The sequence below is a fragment of the Calonectris borealis genome, chromosome 5, assembly GCF_964195595.1.
Source record: "Calonectris borealis chromosome 5, bCalBor7.hap1.2, whole genome shotgun sequence".
Taxonomy (NCBI): Eukaryota; Metazoa; Chordata; class Aves; order Procellariiformes; family Procellariidae; genus Calonectris; species Calonectris borealis.
Genome location: NC_134316.1, coordinates 28,869,682 through 28,892,424, shown reverse-complemented (window position 1 = coordinate 28,892,424; position 22,743 = coordinate 28,869,682). Strand labels below are relative to the sequence as shown.

At 35.9% G+C, this 22,743-nt stretch overlaps 1 protein-coding gene across 5 annotated transcripts in view; it reads right to left on the bottom strand.

The window, feature by feature from the left end:
* RALGAPA1 (Ral GTPase activating protein catalytic subunit alpha 1) overlaps positions 1-22,743 on the bottom strand; it is a 133,948-nt gene that overhangs the window by 80,188 nt on the left and 31,017 nt on the right. For 2 of the 5 annotated variants that reach the window (XM_075151628.1, XM_075151633.1), the window contains 7 exons: positions 21,611-21,740; positions 20,601-20,838; positions 17,580-17,741; positions 13,009-13,149; positions 5,176-6,744; positions 3,127-3,251; positions 645-861 (listed from right to left, as the gene is read on the bottom strand). In XM_075151628.1, the coding sequence (XP_075007729.1) occupies positions 645-861; positions 3,127-3,251; positions 5,176-6,744; positions 13,009-13,149; positions 17,580-17,741; positions 20,601-20,838; positions 21,611-21,740 (2,582 nt within the window). The remainder of the gene's footprint in view (positions 1-644; positions 862-3,126; positions 3,252-5,175; positions 6,745-13,008; positions 13,150-17,579; positions 17,742-20,600; positions 20,839-21,610; positions 21,741-22,743) is intronic. The other 3 variants (XM_075151631.1, XM_075151629.1, XM_075151632.1) reach the window with 3 other exon arrangements.

Genomic DNA, 22,743 nt, shown 5'->3' with positions numbered 1-22,743 from the left:
CTTAGTTGCATAACATCTACATATCTAAAAATTGTAGTTTCTTCAATAAATTCTACCATATAAACATTATTTCTCTCTTACATAATACATGAAGTCATAATTCCTAGCAACCATAATGACCCCTTCTGTTGAACAAGAGCGGGAATGGATAAATGAAATGAATGAGAAGCATTATGTTATTAAACAAAGCGTACTAATTTTACCATGATATTACACTTAGTATCTTGATTAATCTGTAGCTACACAAAGACCGCTGTAACTGTATCAGAAGCACTTCTTTAAATTTTACCTAAATGTTTTCAAAAAAGCAACTTCCAAAATAAGTAACCTTTCATTTTTGTATTTTGTGCAAAACAGATGGATGTGCTCCAGGGAGAAGACAATATTGCTTTCTAACTTCTGTTCACTGTTGTTCTGCCTTTTGCACAGTAGTATTCCAGTGCTGTTTTGCTTAGTATCCTATAAACATGATAGCCTCTCTCAAGAACTCTGCTTGCTCCATTAACTTGCTAATGATGTCAGTGGGAAATCAAAATAAGCTCTCTTTACAGAAGACTGCTGGCATATAACTTCAAAAAAAAAGAAAAGAGAAATTTGCAAGCAAGCAATCAAAAATACTACCACTTTTGGAAAAATATACTTGCTTTCAAATTTGCGGCCATCATACTGGAAGGCGCTGAAAGAGTCAGAGTGGCTATCTGAACTGATGAGGTCACTGCTGCCCGCGCTGGCAGGTGATGTCCATTCAGAAGGCACGCCTGGGTCATCTATAGGACGCATTTGGTTCTGTTTGTTCAATATATCAGGAAGGTCTTTAGGAACTTCGAGGCTGCCAGGACTGCTTCCTCTTCTTGTCACATTCTAAACATTGAATAGACATAAATTATCTTACAATCTTGGATGGCTTATTTACATAAAATGGAAAAAACAATCCCACATTTGCAAATGTCAGAATGTAACAAATAGTTCATAAGTACCTAAACCAGAAATTGTCATCATACTACATACATAGCCAAGACTTTCCAAAACCCCAGACAGGCAGCAGTAAGTGAAGAAGCCATGCAGTCACAGAATTTCATAAATACAAATTTTATTTGCACAATGAATTTTCGGGCACATACCTTAAAAGGCTAGGATTCAGACTAGCATGTGCCACACACGTATTAGGTAAGACTTGAGAGAGAAAAATAGTAAAAAAGTATATTATCTCCAGATTATGTTTAAATTACTAAAGAAAACTTGTTAACCTTGGTTCCAGAGACAAGCAGAAAAAAATGTCAAGGAATTTTGTTTTCTGGCCTATATGCTACCATGCTATAAGCAAAAATTTAATGTACACCACAAGCAAATGAATTTACTAATTCATGCATTAATTATCTTATGATTAAGCCAAAACCTTGGTATTGACTTGGGATACCCAAGACAGCATATAGCAGAAATAAGGCATATAGATTTGCTCATGTAAAAGTAAGGTGGTGCTCTACGTGAAGTCTTTCTTCAAGCCATTTTTTTCACAGATAGGATTGTTTACTTGAGAGGGAAGAGAGATGAAAGTAGAAAAGCCATTTTATGAAACGGCTTGAAATCTTTATGCATTATGAGACTGAAGATGACTTCCTTTTACACTAGGCCCAGTCACTTCTCTATTCTTTTACTACCCTTCTACTATCTAGAGATTTACTCAGACTGACAAGCTTTTCATGATACAAGGTTTTAGCATTCAATAGATATAACAACCTAAAACTAATCTTAATAAGTTGGTACTCTGTTTTAAGAAGGCATATCTATTTTTGTGTGATAGATTAGAAAACCAGTGGCAGTTTCAAAGTATTTATTCAAACTTATCTTGGCTGGTTTTTGCTACCTAAGGCAAGTACCAGTTCTCTTGTCTGAACTATTAATAAACAATATTCTTGTGAATATTGATATTCTTGTGAATATCTATGTGAAAACAAATAGCATTCACTCTCTTTCTCTTCTCTTCTGTGGCCAGCTGTGATGAATTCTGTTTTATTAACTTGCAGACTAAGTTAACATTTTTTTATAGACTTCAAGTTAGCATTTTTGTCTTGTAACTCAAGACTTACTAACAAGAACACTTTGTACCAATAGTCAAGTTTCATAAACATGAGTTCAATACAAAAGAGAAAAAAGCATACATTTGGACAAACTCTATAGGTCCTCTCTTGCCATTTATAAAAGATGATGATAAATAAACAAATTTTTCTCATCACTTCGAAGAATCTTCTTCTGCCCATTATTAGCAACAACTAAGTTACTTGTTGACAGCTTTCTACAGGCGCATGTCTTAAAATGACCTTCTTAAAAAAAAAATCTTAAAAAATTCTAAGCAGAAAAAAACCTGAACAACTTTGAAATGCTCCATTTAAATTGCTACCTATTCCGTTCTTCATTTGCTACTTTTTTTTTAATATTTCCCCTTTCATTGCTAGTTAATGAAACACTTGTCTCTTCAAATCAGTCGTCTTGTTCTGTAAGCATTCAACAGTAACCAGAAATTCCTGACTTAAAATTGATTAAAATTTCTCATTATGAATGTCATTTCAAACAATATGACACTTCTGGAAAAGGGTAGGAAGAAAGCATATGAAAAGTTGGTTCAATTAGCAGAGAACTATTTACAAGAAATTACTTAACACTCGTAAGTGAAACAAAAAAATGAAGGAAAAACACACACTGGTGTAGTTTCGTAGTCTGTTGCACTGACTATACCTGTAGAGAATAGTACCATACTACAACACGGTACCTAACTACATACCACACTGAAGACTGCAAATTTACATATAAACTATTATTCTGAAAGTGTCTGTGTACAAAGATCTTTACAGGTGCAATTAAGGCCGTTTAATTCAATGAGATTATTCATCTGACAGTAACTTCTGCATTGCTTCCACAATGAAGATTTAAGAGATATGAAAACACAAATGGCATAAAATGGCATGAATCTATATCAAAGGCAAGGAATAATTAAGTGATATTCTTAATTCTTTCTGATTCATAACATCCAGAGAAATATGTTTTAGTGAACTGATTTATAATGTCATTGACGAGTTCACGCATATATGCGGACTTACATATTGAAATTTAGGAATTTTAAAGGCTTACCAGTGCACTACCACTGCGGAGTCTCTCAGCTATAAATTCATCCATGAGGTCAGGAACATTTGTATTGCTACTGCCAATATCACTATCAATAGGGTGCAGCTTTTGACTCATGTCCTCTCTATTAGCTAAAAGCAAACGAACAACTGTATATAGTAAAGAACACATGAAGACATTTTCAAAACAAAAAGTAAAAAATGAAAAAAACCCTGCTAATTAACAGAAATAATAAAAAAAAAAAATTGCCAAACATGCATTTTAAGAATTTCCCTCTTTTAAAGCAGATTCTACTTTAAGAATTAGTATGGCTTTTTCTTCCCACTAAGCAGGGGTTAGTCGATTTCCAGTACCACCTTTAAGAGCAAGAAGCTTATAGGTAAGCATTACTCAAAGTTGTTAATGCTTGCTTTAAGGATACAGCATATATTCTTCCTCCATATCACAAAAAATAAGTAATAAATCCTAAAAATTTTATATGATTCCTACAGGCTCCTTCTTCATTGCATTCCTAATGAAGAGCAAGGTAGTGGAAAAAGTAAACTAGGTTGTAATATGTACTAATGACAAATGTCAATGTGGCACCGTATACAGTTAGTGTAAATAGTGCAAAGAAAATCTTATGTAATAAAATTATATGCTAGTCCATGGAACGAAAATTCAGACTCTGGATGGTCAATGGTTATGAACAATTTATTAAGTTCACTCATTTATCAGTGTTATATTTTTGATATAACTATACTGCTCATATTTAACTGTGGCTGTTACACCTGACTTCATGATCTTTGCCTTTAAAGTCTTCAAGTTATTCCAGTTCATGTCTTCTCTGTAAGAATTTTTCCCCCAGTGTCATCTCTCATGAGACCACAGTGTAGTTTATTCTAATATTGAGGCTCTGTTAAATGTTACAGATTTCAAATAAAATGTACTTCTAAAATTAGTGCTTTCTAGATATCTCTTTTTCAGAAGTCTAGATTCTGCAGAGAAGCAAATCGCTTTTTTGAGACCCATGACAGTCATGCTCTCGTGGTGCTATGCTTACAAAGACTGCCCTCAGGTGGCATTAACATCTCGATGCAGGATGTATTACAGAATCCTCTGTTAATCATGCCAGCATAACAATGGGAAAAAAGAAAACCTACATTACTGCTGAAAGTCAATTTATTGTTCATTTAAGGTTACTTAAGATGTGAACTAAGACAATGGATATTAGAGCAACAGCCTTCTTTTTTGATCAGTCCACAGAGGTCTCATAGTTAGCAGGAGGACTATCATGAGACCTTCATGAACATCCATGATTCCAAGAAAAAAGAAAGCACTGAAAGATCTTTTCAAGATGTAACTGCATCCATTTTGATTTATCAATACAGAAAGACCTACAGCATGTTTTGAAAAAGATTCAAACCTTATGATTAGACTCACAGAGAACTGTCGTAATGAAATCATTCCAGTAATAGGAGATTTCTGTTTAAGACTATTTTTTAAAAGTTGTCTCAACTGACCTCCAAATGCAAATTTGAGGGGCTTTTTTGTTTTGGAGGAGGAAAAGGAGGAAGAGGAGGAGGAGGAAGAAGAAAACACACTAAATGAACCAGAAATACAATTAGTTCAACCTAGCTGGTCGGAAGCCAGGTCCTTCTCACAAACAAACTACACTCAGAGTGGAATAGCACATTCTGATAAAATATGCATTATGCCAGTCATTCAGTAGGCTGAATTTTAAGGCTCTGCATGGTAGATGAAAATTCAAAACTCTCAAGGCTTAATCCTTTATTAGGTCATTTACTGTCTCTTCCTCTTCCCTAACCTGGTGGTCTTCAGCAGCAAAGAGGTTCAACTAAATATCTTGAAAAGGGAAATTAGTAATTTAAAGTATGTAAAAGTAACTTATGCTGGGAGAAAAATCAGCTGGCTGTAGGCGCATGCATAACCAAACAGGGAAAGCAGTGATCATCCCAAAGCCTTTTGATTGCTTATCAGAGCTTGCTTCAGTTGCATTAAGCCAAACTGGTGCTGCCTTTCTCCTTTTGCACTCTGCACACTGTTAGTGCTCACCTGCAGCTTTCCTTCCAAAATAGCCCATTACATGACTGTACAGATCCCTCAGTGGAGCCTCTGCTGGCATTCTGTTCTGCCTCTGTGGGGAAACATTTGCCTTCGGCTTCGAAAGAGCATGTACAACAGTTTTATAAACACCACCCAGGGAGCCCTGCTGTTGCGCTGACTCCTGACCTGATGCTCTAAAGGCACTACGATTATGGAACTGATTAACTGCAATACCTTCTTTTTGCAACACGGCTGCTTGAGTTTCTGTAGATTCCTTAATTTGCTTGCTGCCAGCTGAAGCAGCATTGATCGCATCTAGAGGTCTATATATTCCAGGTCTAACCAGCTCCGTGACAGCTGATGAGCTGGTGTTTGCACTGGTACTGCTGTTGCTGCTACCACTACCGCTACTACTGAAGCCACTGAGTTTACGAAGTCTTGCTTTCCAAGCGGCCTCTTTGCTCTCAAGAGGATTGTAAAATTGAACCGATTCTGTAGATGGCCTAAAAGTAACATGAACGCTATTTCTTTTTTTAGTCGTTATTTTCATGATTTTGGCCCTATGAGTTACCGTTTCAGATATACTCCTTTTAGTTGGTGACAGTTTGCTTGTGCCTGTGATGTGAGGCATTTGAGGGTTAACTTGTGCTTTAGGAAGAATTTTCTTTGCATGCATAACACGTGAGTTGGTTACTTTTTCATTAAATTGGGCACTTCTATGCTTTTCAGCTACTGCTGCTTCCACAGCTAAATCTACATCAGCTTCAGTGGCTGCTTGCCTGTACAGGTATCTCTTCCCTTCTTTGCTGCTAGGACTACTTGACCCATGATCGAACACGCTTTCATATTGTTTATCAATATTTAACTGTCTGGCTTTATCAAGCGCTTGATTTCTTGTGAAAATGTCTACTTGAGTAGGTGCAATATTACTTATAAAGCCACTTTGGTTCTGTTCTAGGTGCAGGTCTGTGTTATCGGCTCTTTCTGTAACAGTGATGCTATTCGTGCATTGACCGGTCTGATCTCTATTTTCTAATCCATCCAGTGGTAATCTATCATTCCTATTTACTGATGTATCAACTTCGTGAGCAGAAGCCTCACATTTATCTATCTCAAAGTTACCGCAAAGTTCTTCTTTTTCTTTAAGATATTCTCTCAGAGAGGAAAGGAGATCATCTTCACCTTCAAGGTCAACATACTGGCTTTGTTCAAAGGCTGTGTTTGCAAATTCTACTGGCCCTATTAAATGACAAAGATGGTCATAAATACTATCCCCAACTTCCAAGGAGGACTCTCTGCTATTTGTATCAGTGATACGGCTTTCAGTGGATCTATGCATTGAAGAGGTCTCAGTGGAACTCTGTAAGCTTGGAGCATGATGGGATGAACTGTCAATGACAGGAACTGCACCTTTGGCTCGTTCAACTGCGAATGGTTCCAGGATATCAGAGGTGCTGCTGCTTCGTGGCAGTGGCTGTTCCTCATTTAATGCACCAAAAACTTCACTTGGAGCATCCTCACTCTGTGAAAAATGTCTGACTCGAGGTGGACGTGGAAGAATTTGAGCATCGTCAATGTCTGTAGGAAAAAAGTATATGTAACATGCACTAAAATTTACATACAGAGACAATAGTTATTTACCACTACATCCTAATTACGTGACTTTAAAAGCCAGGAAAGTCCAGAGCCTTGTTTTCTTAAGTACAACAAAAATATTTTTTCCAGTACTAGAGTGTTAAAAACACACGCACATAATATCCAGTACAGAATGTAATATAAATGAGTTAGACCATCAGAACACAGTTTTAAATGTTAACATGCATGAGAACAAACAGTGAGACCATGGAACGTTTGGAAATACAGTTAAAGCTAGGGCTGTGCCAATAAGTTCAATAATTCAACCAGTATTATTCCAGCTAGCTTGTTCAGGAAATGGTTACCTGGAATACAAATTAGCTTAACAGTAGTACCCTTCACGGAATTTACATCTTCAGAAAAATGCACAACTCCAAAGAGAACAAGTAAGTTTTCTGGAAAATTAGAATTGTCTATTAAAGTGGCAAACTATTGCTTTTTTCGTAACTTGTATGAATATATGTAAATTACTGAAATATCAGAAAGAATACTATCATACAATTATGAATATTATGGCATATGTAATATAGTGTATACCTAAAGACTAAAGCTTTTAAATGAGAGGGAAGAGCTGGCCCTATATGGAAAAGATGACTATATAAAATGGATAATTTAAAGATATACCCTTTTTCCCTAGAAGGATGTTTTGTCTCTCATCTTCAAAATGAGATACTAAAATGAAACTAAACTTCAAAACGAAATACTAAATGGAGGCTTACCTCCCCCTCTTCTTCCAGTTTTACTCAAGCAAATGTGACATTTCTGAGAATTACCGAGTTAAGGACTCTGCTACTGAAAAACATCCTGCAGCCTCAAAACAGTTAACATTAGAATAAAACCACTTTTGTTTATGAAAAGACCAGAACATTTGTTATGCCCATTTAAATCAGTGATTCCTTGTCTCCGTTGAGACTGCTAATACGTTAGCATCAGTACAAATCATAGTTAACTGTAATGAAAGCTGCAGTTCCAACATGGATCACCTAGGAATTGTACAGAAGTATCTTCAGCCCACTTCACATCACCCACCAAAATCAAGATCCTTCACGCTCCTCTTCAGATTTCCCGATATATTATAGGAACATATATCAAATCACCAGTGTAGGCAAGACTAAATACCTCTTACAGACAATTCAACTAACTGCAAGAATTCAAGCTATCCCTTGCAGTCTTTTTACGGGATATTTTTTCCCTTATTCCCCAAATTTAGTTTTTTACTACCTACCACTTAAAAAGTTGTAGATATCCTTTTAAAATCAGGAATAACAATAAAGAACACCAACAACAGTTACTTGCTACAATAAACTGACTTACCTTGTTGTTCTACCTAGAGGGTTTATCTTCAGGACTGCAATGGTGAATTTACTTAAAATCAGCACAAAATTTAAGCTCCTTTCCCTCCCCTACATCTGATGTGTTACTGCCAAAATAAATATTTCAAATTATTACTTCATGGATCTCTATACCTATTTCAGTAATATTTCATAATGATAATCTGAAGTCACCTTAAAAGTGCTTTAAAGTGCTCACACTTTTCTGAGAATGTTAGAGCTGCAGCTGAATTTTCTCATATTTTCCTTCTGAGCAAAGCATACAAACTGGAGGAATGAGATACATCTGTGCTTAACTAAACGTATGTGTTGGAAGAAAATGAAAAGTGTTACTTCCATGCTCAATTTTCCAGAGAAGTTAAAAATTGAAAATTAAAGTTTGGCCTGATACAAAGTTTACTGAACTGTAAAGAAGCTATTAGAGAAGAAATAGAGAGGTCTATATTGGAAAAAGAGAGGAGATGTCCAAGCTATTTCAGAAAATAAACATGAACTGAAAATCATCGTATACACAATTTACTATCCCTTTCCACTCTCTTCAGCTTTGATAAGCAACAAATTTCTCATCATTGTTCTTGTTCAACTTATTACTAACTATATGAATGAACACCCTCTGAAATGAATAGTATCCCTCTCTAATTGGAACTGTTATTTCAAACTTTCTATTGACTCAGAGGCAGAGATTGAGGCAGAGATTAACAAAGGTTATGGTTATAGTTCTCAAAGCTACTTCTTACACCTGCAAAGAAAGGACCACAGCATTCAGTCAAAAATATGTATCATAATGTTATATATGAGATTAATATATGTAACTATGATGCACCAATCTCATCTTGAGCCCTCAGTATGCATCTTTTATACCTTTTGTAAACTCAAGCTTATCTAAAGCAGCAGCCTGAGGATTGCATACTGTGCATGCATGCAGTGATTACGATTTTCTAGGATGTTAAAAATTACTGGATGGAGAACTCCAAATGCACGCCAAGCAGCTCCACACATTGAAATAAATTCAGCTAGATTTATTTCAATGTTGATCCAGTATTAATTTTGGGTGCTTACGTATGCATGACTAGCACATACAAGTACACAAACATTTTTAAACAAACGAGTAGTGCTTGTGCCAACAGAGATTTCTTTTTTTGTAGAACAGAGGAAGAAATTAAGGAAATGAAAAATATACTGTTATTGCAATATCAGCACTGAAAATATGGACAATGTTTAAAAACCCAAATGAACAGCTCCTTCACAACCAGGGCTCACCCTTGCATGCAGATATACAGTAAAGTTGGGACACCATCAATTCCTAAGGAGTTTTCACTAACTAAATTGCAATTGTGTGCCAGAAGGCTGTGTATCTGACACACTGCATGTACTTAGGAGAAACGCTGGCCTGGTTGCTAATACGTTACAGTGAGGAAGAGATCGAAATTGGTAGTTCTAGCCAATCTCACCCAGTCACAACTTTCCTTAAATCAACCTTACCTCTTCTTTTTCTGCTAGAGGGCAGAAAGAAAAGGTAGTTTTTCAGCATCAAGTGGGAGATAGATACGCTAAAATACAAACTCATGGAGAGACGCATTCTGGCAAGACAGCATGAGTGCAAATAGAAGATTCCCATATAACATTGGGACAGGATTATATTTCCTCATGGAAAGTTAGTTCAGAAAGCAGAGACAAAATAACATGTTTTGCTTCTCAGCTTTCGTTTTGATCCTTTTATAAGAACACACTCATTCAGTGAGTTTCTGGGATTATAGAATAGTTACAGCCATATTGACATTACAATTATGATTTCTTTATATTTCATCTTAATGATTACTTACTGATTAGGGAGCAAGGTTGTAAAGGCATAATATATGTCTCCCTTTCATGTTAATACTTCCTTTGACTCTCTTAGTCCCAGTGGATAAGGAAAAATCTCCCACCTGCAATTCATTAGACTGCCATTGTGGCCCATTGCTTCCAGGAATCTTGCCTACATCTCACCGACAATTTTTTTCACAAGCTGTCTTGTACCTGAAAATCCTCAATAGGAGCAGGAATGTATCATTATTTTGCTAGTTATCCTGTAAACGCATAAGACTGGATTTCCTATGATTCTAACAGGTTCTTTTCTAAAAGAAAAGTTCTTTTTAGAAATATTGCAGATTTGCAACAATTGCACTATACCAAATCACTTTACTAACTAAACATCTTAAAGCATAAATCTCTACTGCCACTTTCTGGATCCTATTTGAAAAGTTGCAAATATTCTGCACATGGAGATACAGCGTAACTTAGAAACTACATGAAGGAACTACAATCTTAGGAAAAACATCCTCTATGATGCTAGATGACTAGATGTCAATATTGAGCTTTTGCAATAAATTTTTTTAACCTACTGACTGATCTTTAAGCAGAAACATTATGTCTCAATAAATAACAAATTATAGTGGGGTGTTCTGCCTTCCTCTTGAAAATTAATATACTGTACTGTACACAAGGTAAAGGTTTTGGCATAAATGTTTTCTTTTGGACTACCTGTCAAGATTCACCAGTGTTCAGTGAGTCAATCTTTCAATGAGAAGTTTCACAGCTAAAAAGGAGCCAAATACTACTTCAGAAAACTTAAGATTAGGGCATCCCACTCTTTTGGAATAATTTGAAATATCCTCTCCTTCGAGTTGTGTTAGATCTAAAAGTCAGTTTGGATAACAAGGATATTCATATAATTGTAAAATAAGAGGAAGGGCTGTCACAGCAAGCTAAACATCATTCATTACCTAAAGCACACTTATGATAGAAACAATTTGATTACTTCCCAAATTACATGCTGTACATCTGAACACAGAAAGCTTTCAGAAAAGAATATATTTACTGTAAGAATATATTTACTGTAAGAAGAAAAGGCAAGGAAAATGATAAAGCTCCATGTTTAAAAAAAAAATAAAGAAGAGAGACAGCGCGCAATAAAAAATGCAAAAATTAAAAGTGCACTCTGATCCGGTGGATAGCTTTTCCTTCACTCTGCTACTTCCCCATCAACACTCTAACGGCTTGCTTTTCTTCACTAGAGGTTTTTAGTTTTCTGGCGATGTTCAAGATTCTTGGGCACATCATAAAGCTATTTCAACACTCATCTGTTGGAGAAGACACCAAAACCAGGAAGCGCCTAGGACTTTTTCTATGTTAGAAATGCAAAGGTCTGTAAAATTATTTCACTTTTAAGAATTACATTGGTTGTGCAGTTTTTGTATCGGATGAGTATCAACAGAAAGGATAATAGCAAGAGAGTCATCAGGTTTGGGACACATTAGAAGAAAGATGCAAGCCAGGACTTTTCGGAAACAGGGATGATAAAATTGACTGCAAAAGCACTTTGGCGTTCTTTAAGACAGGATAATTAAGTATCAGTGACTATATAACAAAATAATAGTTCACTGTGACAATCCCTTCTGCAGGTGCACTTAAGATCTTCATTAAGAATCGACTGTTTCCAACAATGTTATGGCCAGGTAAGATCTATTTCCTAATAGGTTGTTCATGTTTCATTCCTATAAAAAACCCTATCTTCTAATAATTTATATCTCAGAAGAGATATTCTTTGCACTCCTACATTTATTAATTTATTACATATAATTTGTATTTTATTATTCTTTGTTTGTGGTGTCAAGATTTGCATTCAAATACTTAATAATTTTTCATTGTGAAAGTCTGGTATCTATAGAGTGGGTTCCTTGAACTTTCCTGATTCTCCATTTATGTTTTTGGATTGAATACTAAGGCATCACGTTTCTGTCTCACAACACGACGACTTAACTTTGGACACACATCAAAATACCATTATGAAAATACAGTTCTTGATACTTCTTGGGTAACAAAGGCAGGCAGGAGAGACAGAAAAGAAAAAAAAAGAACATATCTCCCATAAAAAAAATTACTGCCATTAAGTCCTTAGATTTGTACACAGTTTTGACTATATATATAGTCCTCCCATTGTGCTTTCATTTTTTTTTTTCACTCTTTGAGACAAAGGCATAGTATGATTGTCAGCCTTACATGCTACTAATTTACACCTATGTAATAGCTGGAGCACAGGAAAAAAAAACATTATCTGTAAACTTTCATGCATGCATTTTTAAAATCTGTGCTAATTCCTAATTCTAATTGATGAACCTATTTGTTCAAAGGAAATTATCCAAAGAAAGCTACTGTCAAACTTCTAGCCAACCACCCTGCTGGACCAAACATAATGTTGAGGAGAACTACAACTCCGTAAAAAAAAGGATCATTTGGAAAACACCACCAAAACACAGCACTTCAGAATTCCAAACAGTATAGATTTTTTTATGTTTTCATATATTAATGAAAAACAGGCATATTGTAAAGTGTATTATATGATACCATATACTTCAGACATTCTTTTTTTGTGGGAGCTAAAGTACATCATTATCATGGTTGGCCACACAACATCTATGACACTGAATTCAAAAATTTGCATAGAAAAGATGTAAATGGCACGTCAAAATAAAACTGTGTTCTTCCTTTCCCTCCCTCACTCATCACAAATAAAAACTTTACATTAGTTGTACTCTCTGGTAGACAGATGCTATATCACTGCTTACCAGTAAATCGAAAAAGCAAGAGATTTCACTAATTTTCACTTTTATGATAGTAATCATTGGCACAGCACTAACTTCCAGCAGTTCCAGAATGAATTGCAAAATAGCATGGTATTTTACATAACTCAAAATATTCATTCTTAATCTCTTCCCCTCTCCCCCCATCCCCCAAAAGTATTTTTACTTTGAAAAATTTAATGATTTAGCAGAATTTGAAAGCAGAAGGTTTAAAAAAGTGATAAAGGGGGTGCAGAAATTAGCAGAGGTGGCACTACCTGAAAGCTCATCAGAAAGGGGAGTGAGAACAATATCAGGCAAGAAGGGTTTGGAAGTATGGATCAGAACAGGAGCACTTTTAGCACTGCGTATATAGGCCGATGGCAGAGCACATTCACCAATGGATCGGCTTCTCATGGCTTTAAAAAGGAAAAGAAAGAAGTGGGGAAGGAAAAAAGAAGAGTGACTATAATGAAAGGCTTGTGTCACAGAAAAAGCAGCAACAGAGAAAACAAAGATAAAAAGGAAGAAAATTCAAAAATTAAAACATTTCAGCACGGCAGATATTGGCAGAGCTGTAAGAAAGAAAAAAATCAGTGGACACGTAAGACATTTTGAGTTTTTAACTTTTATGTAAAGCAGCAACAATGCCTTTATTATGACGATTACAGAGATTTTGCATTCAAAATCAAGAAACTAATTAACACTTTTTTTCCTATTGCATCAGGGGTTGAAAAATCAAAGTTAAAGTCACTCCACAAGCACTCAGAACTTGAAATTTTTTAACAGAAAAAGCAACTTACACAGCATTTGCATTTTTCTAGTTTCCTTTGGTTTACTCCTGAAAAAGTATCTCTGAATTTTACACATACCCATACTCTTGAATTCAAGATTCTCCAAAAGACATTCAAAAGCATAAGGAGAAAATGACCGATTCTGTGTGGAGAAATTTGCAATACAACTTGTTATAGTTGTGAAATGAAGTGACTGAAGTGAAATGGTTTGACAACAAAAAAGCATTAAACTGTTCCTTATCCATAGGGCCTGGCTTTTAATCGATACTGGATAAATCTTGCTAAACCGGTCCTAATTCACTTTTCATATCTCATCTCCTGCCAACAGTCCTACAGAATGGAAAACTTACATAAGAATTCTGGCATCAGGATCAAGGTTATATCTGCAGCTTTTCCAATAGATTTAAAATGAATCTTTATGACACTTGTTTTCCTTTGCCAGAGTAAGACATAGCAAGAACCGATACTGCATTCAATCTCAAAGTACACTTGAAGTTCTTAAAAAAATAATATTCATTGTTTCAAGCAGCTTCCTTTTCAAACTCTTGCAAATTTGATAGCTTGTTTTAAAATAGTTGCTGATAATCTTCTTTAAGGAAACTTCAGTGCATCTTACATAAATATTGTCAGTACAATATTTAATCAGTCTTTGAACTTTTCTATATCTATTTTCAAAACAACATGGAATATGGACTTAGAATCTTAGTGCTCCTGATCTGTATGGGAATCAGAAGTACACGAATGGAGGGCAGTGAAAGTTGAGCACATCACACTTCTAAATCAGGTTAAAGAATTGTCCCTAACAGCAACATGCAGATAACTTGGGTAGGTCAATGTACATAGAGCAGAAAACACATCTGACAAATGCAGCACAACTTAAGTAGAGTCTTAACATCAGTTTGAAAAAACAATTCAGAAAGACAGATGTTTTAAGACTGAAGCAATTCTCTATTAAACTTAGTTTATACAACAGAAACCAATTTTTTTAAAAAAAAGGCAATTACGTATAAGGCTTTAACATCTCTTTTTTTAAGAGATACAATAATAAAATTCAGGATACAGTGACAGATGCATTACATTCATCATTGTGCATCTTTGAATGAATGTAGGCAAGAGAAAAAATAACAAGCTACATAGTAAATCTTAAGGGTCTTTTCCAACCTAAATGATTCTATGATTCTAAATAAACCAAGGTTTTGAGTCTGGATACTGTGTTGATTACAGATTTTAACATGTAGTGTCCCTTGTAATTTGACTGGTTCTTTCCACTGTATTACACTGATACTAGCAAGGAGGGGCAGAACAACCCATTTACAATTTGGAAGGTGGAAATTTTACAGAAACTTTTGAAGGAAAAATTGCAGTATATGATTACTGAAAGCAAAATAAACTGAGACGCTGTAAAAGGAAAATGTGATCTCAGTGAATTATTTTAAATAAGATGTGTCACATTCAATTAAGTAGTTAAGTAGAGGCAGACTTAATAGCAGAATGTGGACTAGATATTTGACAGCTTATAGCCTTCCACTGTTGTCTACAGACAAAAACAGAACAATAGATTAGTAAATTCTTTCTGATGTGATATTTTAATAGGACTAGAATCTGCTGCCTAAGCCACAAATTCTGTATCTAGCCCTATAGAAGATTTTTCAACCCATATGCATATCATGTTTAAAGGCCCTTTTCCAAAAATTACTTTACATAAGTTCAGGCTAAAAATGTACACACTGCATATCAGAAAAGCTGTGATTTTTATTTGAGTAACACACACACACAAATTTGGTGCAGCAATAGATGTGTGCTGGCATGAGGATGGCTCAAAAAATAGAGGTGCACAGATGTACACAAAATGTGTACAACATAAAACAGATGAAAAAGAAACCCCAGCTTTTTCTTAGCATAAAATATTCAACATGCACATCCCCCCTACTCAGATATAAAAAGTGTATTACTCACAATCAAAGGAAATATGCTACATATCGGATATCATGCAACGTATCTGAGGTCTGACTCAATTCCAGACTTAGCTTGTGGAGCTAACGTTAAACTGAAGGAGAAGATCTGACCAGCAAAACGTTCTACAGAACATTTTACTTATTGTGACTATAAAGCAGTTTTTTTAATTATGTGACCCTGTATGAACTGGCACAGATTAAAAAGCATCCGAACAGCTCTCTTAGTAGACCTGAGAGACAATAACAAGCAACCGTTCGCAGACAGTTAAGACATATGCTTTTGTAACATATTCTTCATTAACATTTTAAAAAACTGAGGAGTTTGGCATTCTGGCTCTGGCAACTCTTTTTGGGCTTTTCATCTTTTACAATCATCCTACTAATGCTGTGATGCTTGTCCACAGATGGCATTCTACAACATGAATAGAGCTGAAATTTTAACTGGTTACAGTAACACAAACTTGGCTTATTAGTATCAAATATGTAAGATAATTGGAGGAAAGGAACAAAACCATGGAAGCTAAAGTACAGTGAAACTAAAATCAGATTAGTTTGCTGCTAACCAGGTCAATATATAGCTTGATTAGAATAAATGTCAGTCATTTTAGGGCTAACATCATATAAATAGCCATTTTTCAAATAGCAGCAAAACAAAACCATTAATAAACTGACCAAACAATATAACCTTCTGACAGAATATCTGAAATATTAACAATTTGGGAAGGAGAAATTTTAACATGAGCTTTACCTTGTTAAGATAATTAAGATTTAAAACAAAACCAACTCAACAGTTAATCACAGACTATCTACAAAGAAGGAGAAATTACATTTAAAGTAGCTGTGATCCATAAGGAAAACTTTAGTCAAACTAGGTGCTGTCAGCATGAAATACAAGAAAAGCTGTGTAGCATTTGAATGCATGAAAAAGACAGAAAGTTTTGGAGTAGTGACTTCATTTTCTCACGATTGTTCTATAAGCAGTACAGACACAATTCTCCCACACCAACAAAAGCTTTACGAGAAAACAAATTTTTAAGGTGGAGAATTTTGAAGAATATTCAAATAAAAACTTTGGCTAAAGAACCTCTGTGACTTAAAAAAAATTAATTGCAAATATTTTTGGAAAGAGAAAGAAAATGTTAATTTCTGAAAAGCTAACACAATTATATATTCAATTGCCATTATGCATCCCTGGTTTCTAAAACTGTGTCAGAATGTACCTGCTTCCAAGAAGTATCAGTGAAGTAACAACACACAATGACCGAAGCCACTACTACTACAGAGATAGTAAAAAAGCAAGAGATATTCCTTAAAAGGTTCTTCTCTTAAATAAAAAAGTAAAATCAGCTTAATTTTCCTTCACATAAAGGATAGCACTGAGATCATCAAGATGAGACAACAGAGTAAAGAAATCGGTAGTCCAGTTCATGTTAAGATATTCTAAGCAAATCATACAAACATAGATGAGCCTTCTTTTGAGCAACCCACCTAAAGCACTGTTTAGCATCACTCATTTCTAACTCAGGAAAGAGTATCTGCAAGTAATGAAGTTGAGAAATAAATGGCTTCAGAAATGGAGAATTGCACACATATGTGCCAATCTTTCATTAATGCAAGATACAGGGAACAGTAAAAGACAACACATTTTATAAACTATGCATATATATATATGTTTCTCACACTTTTCTTTGCACAATTGGAAAATCTCAACCTGTTTTGTGCACAGTTTATGAAAACACGCACTTAGAAAGCCTTCTATTACCCACCTATCCATACCATTGCTCAAACCATTCCAGCCTTTTTCTCTTTCATATACGAACAACAGTATTATTTTTCCAATCCAGCTTAAGCATGTGACCAAACTCATTAAGAATTAAATCATCAACTGCATTACTTTCATTTGCAGTAACTGTAATTCTAGTAGCAACAAGCTATTCAGCTACCCTAAAGCACATAAGGCTGCGTAATTTACATATTTAACTAATTATTATAGATGGTACACTTCTGTGGAAAGAAGTTATCCACGTCACTACAAAAGTCAGTTATTAATTCCTTACCCTTTCTCAAATGTCACTTACATCAGCTTTCACAGATACGTACCAACTGTTTTCTGCCGTACTATGCTTCTTGCCTTTTCTGTTCCTGGAGAGCCAGTGGTTGTAGCACTGCGTTGTCTCATTGGTGCTTGTCCAGGCTGATCACGGCTCCAGCCTCTAGAAAAGGACTTATCAACAGAAGATTTTGGGAATTCATGCCCAACTCCTGCAAAAATAGAATTGCAAATCTATTCACTTCTTTTCTGGTATCACCAGATATTTGTAATCGTGTTTTTGCAAAGAGTTTTAAAGTTGGATAGAATAAATTATGTTATCAAAGCAAGCATGATTTTAAAAGCTGAACAGCTCATTACTGGTTTTTAAATATATAAACCCACTCAGCCAGCATTAACACTGAGGGATACTCAAACTTTTTCAGAAGTGTTGGTGCTATTAAACTATTGTGATTTTCTTTTCTGACCAATCAAGTGCAAAACCACAAGAAAACTGGGTTTACAAAGACTGTAGCCTGATAAAAATGTATAACTACAGAAACTTTTCCTTTGCTGTTCCTATTAGACAAGGCACACAAAATCATATGTTACAGACCATTAATATTGTGGGGTTTTTTCCAAATAATTTCGTGACATTTGAGGAACATGAAATAAAGATGATAAAATATTTTAACACCGAATGCAAAAGCAAAAAAATGGGATGATGGGCTCAGAAAACAAGGCGCTCTGCAAATTCACAAAAAAATACTATACTAAGATTAAGAAAAGATGGAACAAATTCAGATTTGACGTTTATACTGAAGTAAATAAAGCTCATATGACGAACTATCAAAAACAACTGTATGTTAAAAAAAAACGTGATCTAAAGAATATTTGCAATGTATTTCCTTATCCACACTAAACTCATATAATCCAAAATTATACTTGATAAACAATTACAATCATTAAAAGGGCATCTTCTTGGAAAGTGAGCCCTAGTACAACATGTTCATTATTATTAGCAAATGAACAGGGCCAAAGAAATTTGGCATAATTTGTATGATATTTATTACTTCCAAAGCTGGAGTTAACTCTGCAACTCACATTTAACAACGGAGGCTTTCTCTGGAACTCTATTACTGAAGGCTAACATAAACTCTTCTCATGTGGCTCTGTATGGGTGATACAGATGATTCAAAATGTTTTTTAAGCCTATATTCAAATAACTATACACATTCTTATCTCACATCAGACTACTTTTTTTTTTTTTAAACTGTGTCTTTTGCAAGTGTCCTGGTTCCGGCTGGGACAGAGTTAAATTTCTTCCCAGTAGCTGGGGAGCTGGGGGTGCTGTGTTCTGGGTTTGGTATGAAAGGAGCGTTGATGGCCCATTGATGCTTAGCATGGTGGTGGTTGCACCAGGGACTTTTCAGCCTCTCATGCTCTGCCAACTGCAGGGTAAGCTACGGGGGGGGAGCACAGCTGGGGCAGTTGACCCAGCTGGCCAATGGGGTATTCTATACCACGTGACGTCATGCTCAGTATAAAAATGGAGGGGGCAGGAGGGGAGGGACGGCTCTCACCCCCATTCGCAACACGAGGTTGGCGAGTGGTGAGCAGTTGCATTGTGCATCGCCTGCCTTGTATATTCTGTTATTGTTGTTGTTATCATTGTTATTATTACTGTTCTACTTTGTTTTATTTCCATTATTAAACTGTTTTTATCTCAATCCGGGAGTTTTCCTACCTGGGCCCTCCTGATTCTCTCCCCCATCCTACTGGGGGGAGGGGGGGAGGGCGTAAGCGAGCAGCTGCGTGATGTTTAGTTGCTGGCTGGGGTTAAACCACGACAGCAAGAAAAAGAAGAAAGCTGTATAGTATAGGAAAACAAAAATGCATGGTCTGGAACAACCTCTCAGGGTCAACTACAGAGAAATGTATTTTTGTCCAGTTGTCACACACCTGAAGAACAAAACAGAAGTGTGAATAATGCCTTTGCCCAAGATGAGAAATTGGGAAGCGTGTGAAATGTTTTTAGCAAAAAACAGCCTACAGGAACATCCTCTTTAAGAGAGGGAGAGAGGGAAATGAACATCCACACAGATTACTTCTCACTGACAAACCCTAGGATATTGTAGGAAATACCTTCCCTCAGGTTTGACTGGAGAACCACATCAATCAGAACGAGAGATTAAAAAGTAGACAAAAATTACACTTTTTTTTCATCTTTATTACTCACCCTAAATATAATCCTGCCTCTCACTATTAGATCTCAAAGCACTTTTTAAAGGAGAACAGTATCGTTACCCGTGTTTTACGGAAGTGGAAACAAAGACAGAAGTGATTGCTCATGGTCACATGCAGAAAGTCTCCGATCTGGGAAGAGAATCCTGGTTTTGCAACTCTCAATCCAGCCCTCCATCCATGAGGACAGACTTCCTGTCCCTTAACAATTCCAGAACTGTACCATTATAAGCAAGCAGCCACCTCCTCTCCCCATATTATGTCCTACAGAGTACTTCCTGCATTGTTTAGGAATCTGGTACCATTCATATGGATTACTAAAAGTATCCTTTCTCTTAAATAGTCCAACAAGGTCACTTCGACAAAACCTGTCTTCACCATGGCTTAGTGATGAATTAGAACCCAAACAAAACTACGTCCATCTTACAGTTCATCTTTAAACAACATTCATTGGATTTCAGGATCAATATTCCAATTGTGCTTGCAATAGCTAATTTTTGCTAACTTCCTACCTGGCTAATTTTTACCAGATATGTAATCTTTGTTACGGGACTCAACTATTTAATTGCTTTGATAAAAGGAGAAAGGCATAACCCATTATAGTGTAACATTTTAGGTTAAATTCAGCACACCTTTAAAGAACTACATTCCATATGTGCTTAACTATCTGCAGGACTGAATTTTGTGGTGGTTTGAAAAAGCAGCTTTATATTAAAGAAACTGGGTTATTTCAGGTGATAGAGATGCCTGATTAGGTGTACTAAGAAGGCTAGACCAAAATTCTTCTGTGCCCAACATCTCATTACCCCAGCTCAAATTCAAACAATGTGTATATAGTGTTGTCTTACCTTTGCCTTTGTGTTTTTTCTGCTTCTGCTCACTTAATTTATCCAATGGCAGGTCACTGAGGTCCAGGCTATACAAGTTTCTAGCTAATACTTTAGTTAGTGTCTCCATTGTCAGTGACCACTCAGTGGCCAACTCTTCCCAATATGTCAGCGATGACATTACAGACAGCAAGTCATCCCAAAGTTCTCGAGAGATGTACACATTTAGGTTTGCTTTGATCCAAGCTACTATAAGAGTCTAAAAGAATAAAGTGAGAAAAGTTGGGTTCTGAACATAAGATGACAGCATTCAAATGTTACTGCTTAAAAAGAAGTTTCTAACTGTCACAGAAATTTCTGTGTAGTCCCAACATTCTTTTCCTCACCAGTACACACAGACTTCTCATGAATTATGAAGTGTTATGTTAGCATGGGCTTCTGACTTAGATAGAGGAACAACTGGTTTAATACATGAAAGATCTTTCAGTATCTTACAAGTTTTGCCAGAGAGTTTTGTAATACTGTTCTCAATTAGTTCTCATCACATTCTTATCTTGTGTATGCTTTTTTTTTTCCTACTGAAGAATCTAGAGACTGTACAGATCCTATTTACAGAGAAGCCACCACAACAGCACCTGCAACTGTAAACTTTGAAAGGATCTGCTACAGCTTACTGTAAGGAGTAAAAAAATCAGTTGGTTAGGCATGGATGGCACAGAAGACTTTGTGCTGACTTGAGCTAATTTTGCAATGGAAGCAGGCTAAAACTGCACACATTGCTAGTTATCCCAACTCAAGTAAAGGACGGGAATTTTTTAATTTCACAGTACCCCAAAAACCATTGTCCTGGTGTCACTGAATATAGGACAGAAAGTGACAAATGTAGCCAGTTCTTTAACCCACACTGTTCGCATTATCTGGGTAACATGATCAATGATTTAAAATGACAAAGCAGCCAACAGTGGTTGTTGCATCTAATCTCTTGGTCAAAATTAAGCTGAATTAATTAAAGTGAATTTATATTTAATTGCCTGGAAAAGAGGTCCTGCAAGTCTTCCAGCTAAAGTGGAGTTTTTTCTTCCTTGATACTGCAAGAAAGTTTGGGGTGGTATTTTCAGTACAGATTCAGTAACCCTGAGCAACACAAGTAGCATCTGTTCCCTGCAAAACAATATTAAACTTGGAGTTACCATTTTGTTATACTTCTCTATATACCAAGATACTTTTACAGATAATAACCGAGTTTGTCTTGCTCAAACACATTCCAAACAGGACATAGTGATTACAAACAGCCTAACTAACAGCAAAAGAAATTACTCCAATCTTCTTTTCACACTTAAGAGTGAGGAACCCCTGTTGCCCTCTAGTATCTTCTGCCAGGCAATTCAAGTGCTATCACCTTCAATGGCCTGAAATTACAGGCAAAGTTTCAATTATATTTCCAAACTGAGTTTTGGAAATGACAGGTTCTGGCAATGTTACATTATCATTAACGTACTTCACCAATTATTTTGTGTGGCACAATCTTTGCCACCGCAGTCTAGAGTCACTTCCTTACAGTGATGTGAAACTGGGGAAGAAAATACTAATCTAGTGGAATCTATTTTCTATTATTACTCCCAAATCTCCCAGTGGCTAGTCCTGAACCGACTCCTTATTTCCTCACAAAAGGAGACAAGCTTCACATGACATGTAATGCCAGCTCTATCTACCCAGAGTTCAGGAAATACTAGTGACGGATTGAATGCAAGTCAAGTTAAAATGGCGGAAACCAGCCATTTGAAATCCCCTTGCTACTCCTTCCTTGCAATGGAGAATGCCTCATTAGAGACAGCTATTTAAAGGAGAGGGGGAAATAATACAAAGTAATTTGAAAATGGGTCCCTTGTACCTGCTAGGCACCTTAAGCACTGGAAAGGAACAAAACAGTTAAACAGGACACGGACTCCTGTACGCAATTACAGATCAAGAGCAACCCACATCTGATTGTAATAGTTATCCGTGCTTATTTTTCATTTATTTTCAAATAAGGCTGTGAAGCTTCATATATGTTTCCATATTTAGCACTTTGACAGGAGCAAAATGCCCTGGAAAAAAGTCATCAGTAGCTTCTTAATAGTAGTCTGTATATCCTAGCTTACTTCTTTCTTCACTAAGGGCTAAG